We start from the raw sequence: 2,090 nt of genomic DNA, 5'->3' as shown, positions 1-2,090 counted from the left end.
GCAGCGGTTCCCTGGATGCTTGGCGCAGTGCCCGATCTCAAGAACTGGGTACGTGATCTGATTTTGACCTCCTCCTACGCCGAGCGCTCATGGCATGACTTGTCGAAGGGTCGATGGGAGGCCAAAAATCACGGTAAGCACCTTTCTCGTATCTTTTGATAATTTGATTAAGATGTTTTTCACACAGGTCTAGGATAAGATTTCACCGCCTCAATCTTCTGAGTGTCTACTTCATCGGATACAATATGCCCCAAGAATGCTACAGATTTCAACCGGAACTCACATTTAGAAAACTTAGCATACAACTTACGATCACGGAGGGTTTGGAGTATCGCTCACAGGTGGTCTGCATGCTCCTCCTCTGAACGTGAATAAACCAGAATATCATCTATAAATACTATCACGAACTGATCTAAAATGGTCGGAATAGGCAATTCATCAAGTCCATAAATACGGCGGGAGCATTCGTCAACTGGAAGGACATGAAAAGGAACTCAAAGTGGCCATATCGTGTTCCGAAGGCTGTCTTCGGAATATCTTTCTCCCGAACTCTGACCTGGTGCTACCCCGACCTCAAATCTATCTTTAAAAAGCATTTAGCCCCCTGCAACTGATCAAATAAGTCATCTATCCTTGGAAGTGGATACTTATTCTTAATAGTTAACTTGTTCAACTACCTATAATCGATACACATCCTCAGCGAGCCATCTTTCTTCCGCACAAACAGTACCGGTGCACCCCAAGGAGAGGTATCGGGCCTAATTAAAGCTTTCTCCAGCAAATCTTTTAATTGCTCCTTCAACTCCTTCAATTCGGCAGGTGCCATTCTATACGGAGGGATGGATATTGGTTGAGTTCCCGGTAGCAAATTGATGCTAAAATCAATTTCTCGCTCTGGAGGAATACTTGGAAGGTCATCTGGAAACACATCTGCATACTCTTCGACTACGAGAAATAGATTGAAATATAGGTATCTCATCATCTTCATCTCTAACTCGTACAATATAATAAATGCACCCTTTTGCGATCATTTTCCTCGCCTTCAGGTAGGAAATAAACCTACCTCTGGGTATCATTGTATTACCTACCCATTCCAGGACTGGCTCACCCGGAAAAAAAAATCTTGCTGCCTTTGCTCGGCAATCAACTATGGCATAGCAAGCTGTCAACCAGTCCATGCCTATGATAGCATCAAAATCCATCATCTCTAGCTCAACTAGGTCGGCTGAGGTTTGATGACTATAAACTATCACCGTACAACCTCGGTAAACTCGTCTAGCAATAATCGGTTCATCGACTGGTGTAGATACCGCAAAAGGATCACTTAGTATTTCACACACTATACCAAACTTCCCCGTGACAAATCTGGTAATATATGATAAAGTACATCCTGGGTCTATCAAGGCATAAACATCGTGAGAGCAAATGGTCAATATACCTATCACAACATCTAGTGAAGGCTCCTGGTCCTGTCGACCTGCTAAAGCATAGATATGGTTCTGGTTACCACCTGAAATGGAACCTCTACCTCTGCCTCGACCTCTACCAGCCAAAGACTGAGACTCGCGCCCAAAATGATGCACAGACATAAATGATCATATTGTTGAACTCGCTGGTTGTGCCATACCCCCAAAATCTCTCTTTTGGACAATCTCGCATCATATGCTCCGGACACCCACATGTATAACAAGCATCAGAACCTGCTCGGCATTGGCCCAAGTATCCTCTACCACATATGTCACACCGCGGCAGAAATGACCATGTCTACCCTGAACCTTGATGTCGCTGCAAACCCGACGCCTGTAAGATCTCACCTGGTCCTGACTGAGTATAGCGATCATACCTGTAACCCTGTAACTGAGGTGGCGGAGGCCTAGGTGGCCGTCCGAAGTACCGAGGCATATAACTACCTTGAGACTACTCCTGAGACCTCTAAAATCTCATCCTCTTACGCTGCCCTTGCTCATTCCTCTCTATACCATGCTGCCGATGCCTACCCCTTTCTATATTCTGGGCGAATACCTGAATCCGGGAGATATCCATACTATCCTACAATGCAGCGGTGGCACGTGCCTTGGTCAACTTTAGGG

General features: G+C 45.3%; 1 protein-coding gene across 1 annotated transcript; it reads right to left on the bottom strand.

Moving 5' to 3' along the window:
* Positions 1–673: 673 nt before the first annotated feature.
* On the bottom strand, positions 674–1,589 carry LOC138901447 (uncharacterized). The gene is made up of 2 exons (XM_070189212.1): positions 1,064–1,589; positions 674–945 (listed from the first exon to the last, which is right to left on the bottom strand). Exons 1-2 carry the CDS (start codon positions 1,587–1,589, stop codon positions 674–676), a joined length of 798 nt encoding a protein of 265 aa, XP_070045313.1.
* Positions 1,590–2,090: the final 501 nt, after the last annotated feature.

This window comes from Nicotiana tomentosiformis, chromosome 11 (genome assembly GCF_000390325.3).
Source record: "Nicotiana tomentosiformis chromosome 11, ASM39032v3, whole genome shotgun sequence".
In the NCBI taxonomy this organism is placed as follows: Eukaryota; Viridiplantae; Streptophyta; class Magnoliopsida; order Solanales; family Solanaceae; genus Nicotiana; species Nicotiana tomentosiformis.
Note: the sequence above shows the minus strand (reverse complement) of the source record. Positions and strands in the feature narration are given on the sequence as shown.

Bases quoted from the DNA above. Each gene is read 5' to 3' on its own strand.
- LOC138901447 (XM_070189212.1), bottom strand. From the start codon at position 1,589: ATGTCTGTGCATCATTTTGGGCGCGAGTCTCAGTCTTTGGCTGGTAGA. The intron at 946-1,063 runs GTAGGTTTATTT...TATTTCTCGTAG, and splicing joins TAATACAATGATACCCAGAG to TCGAAGAGTATGCAGATGTG.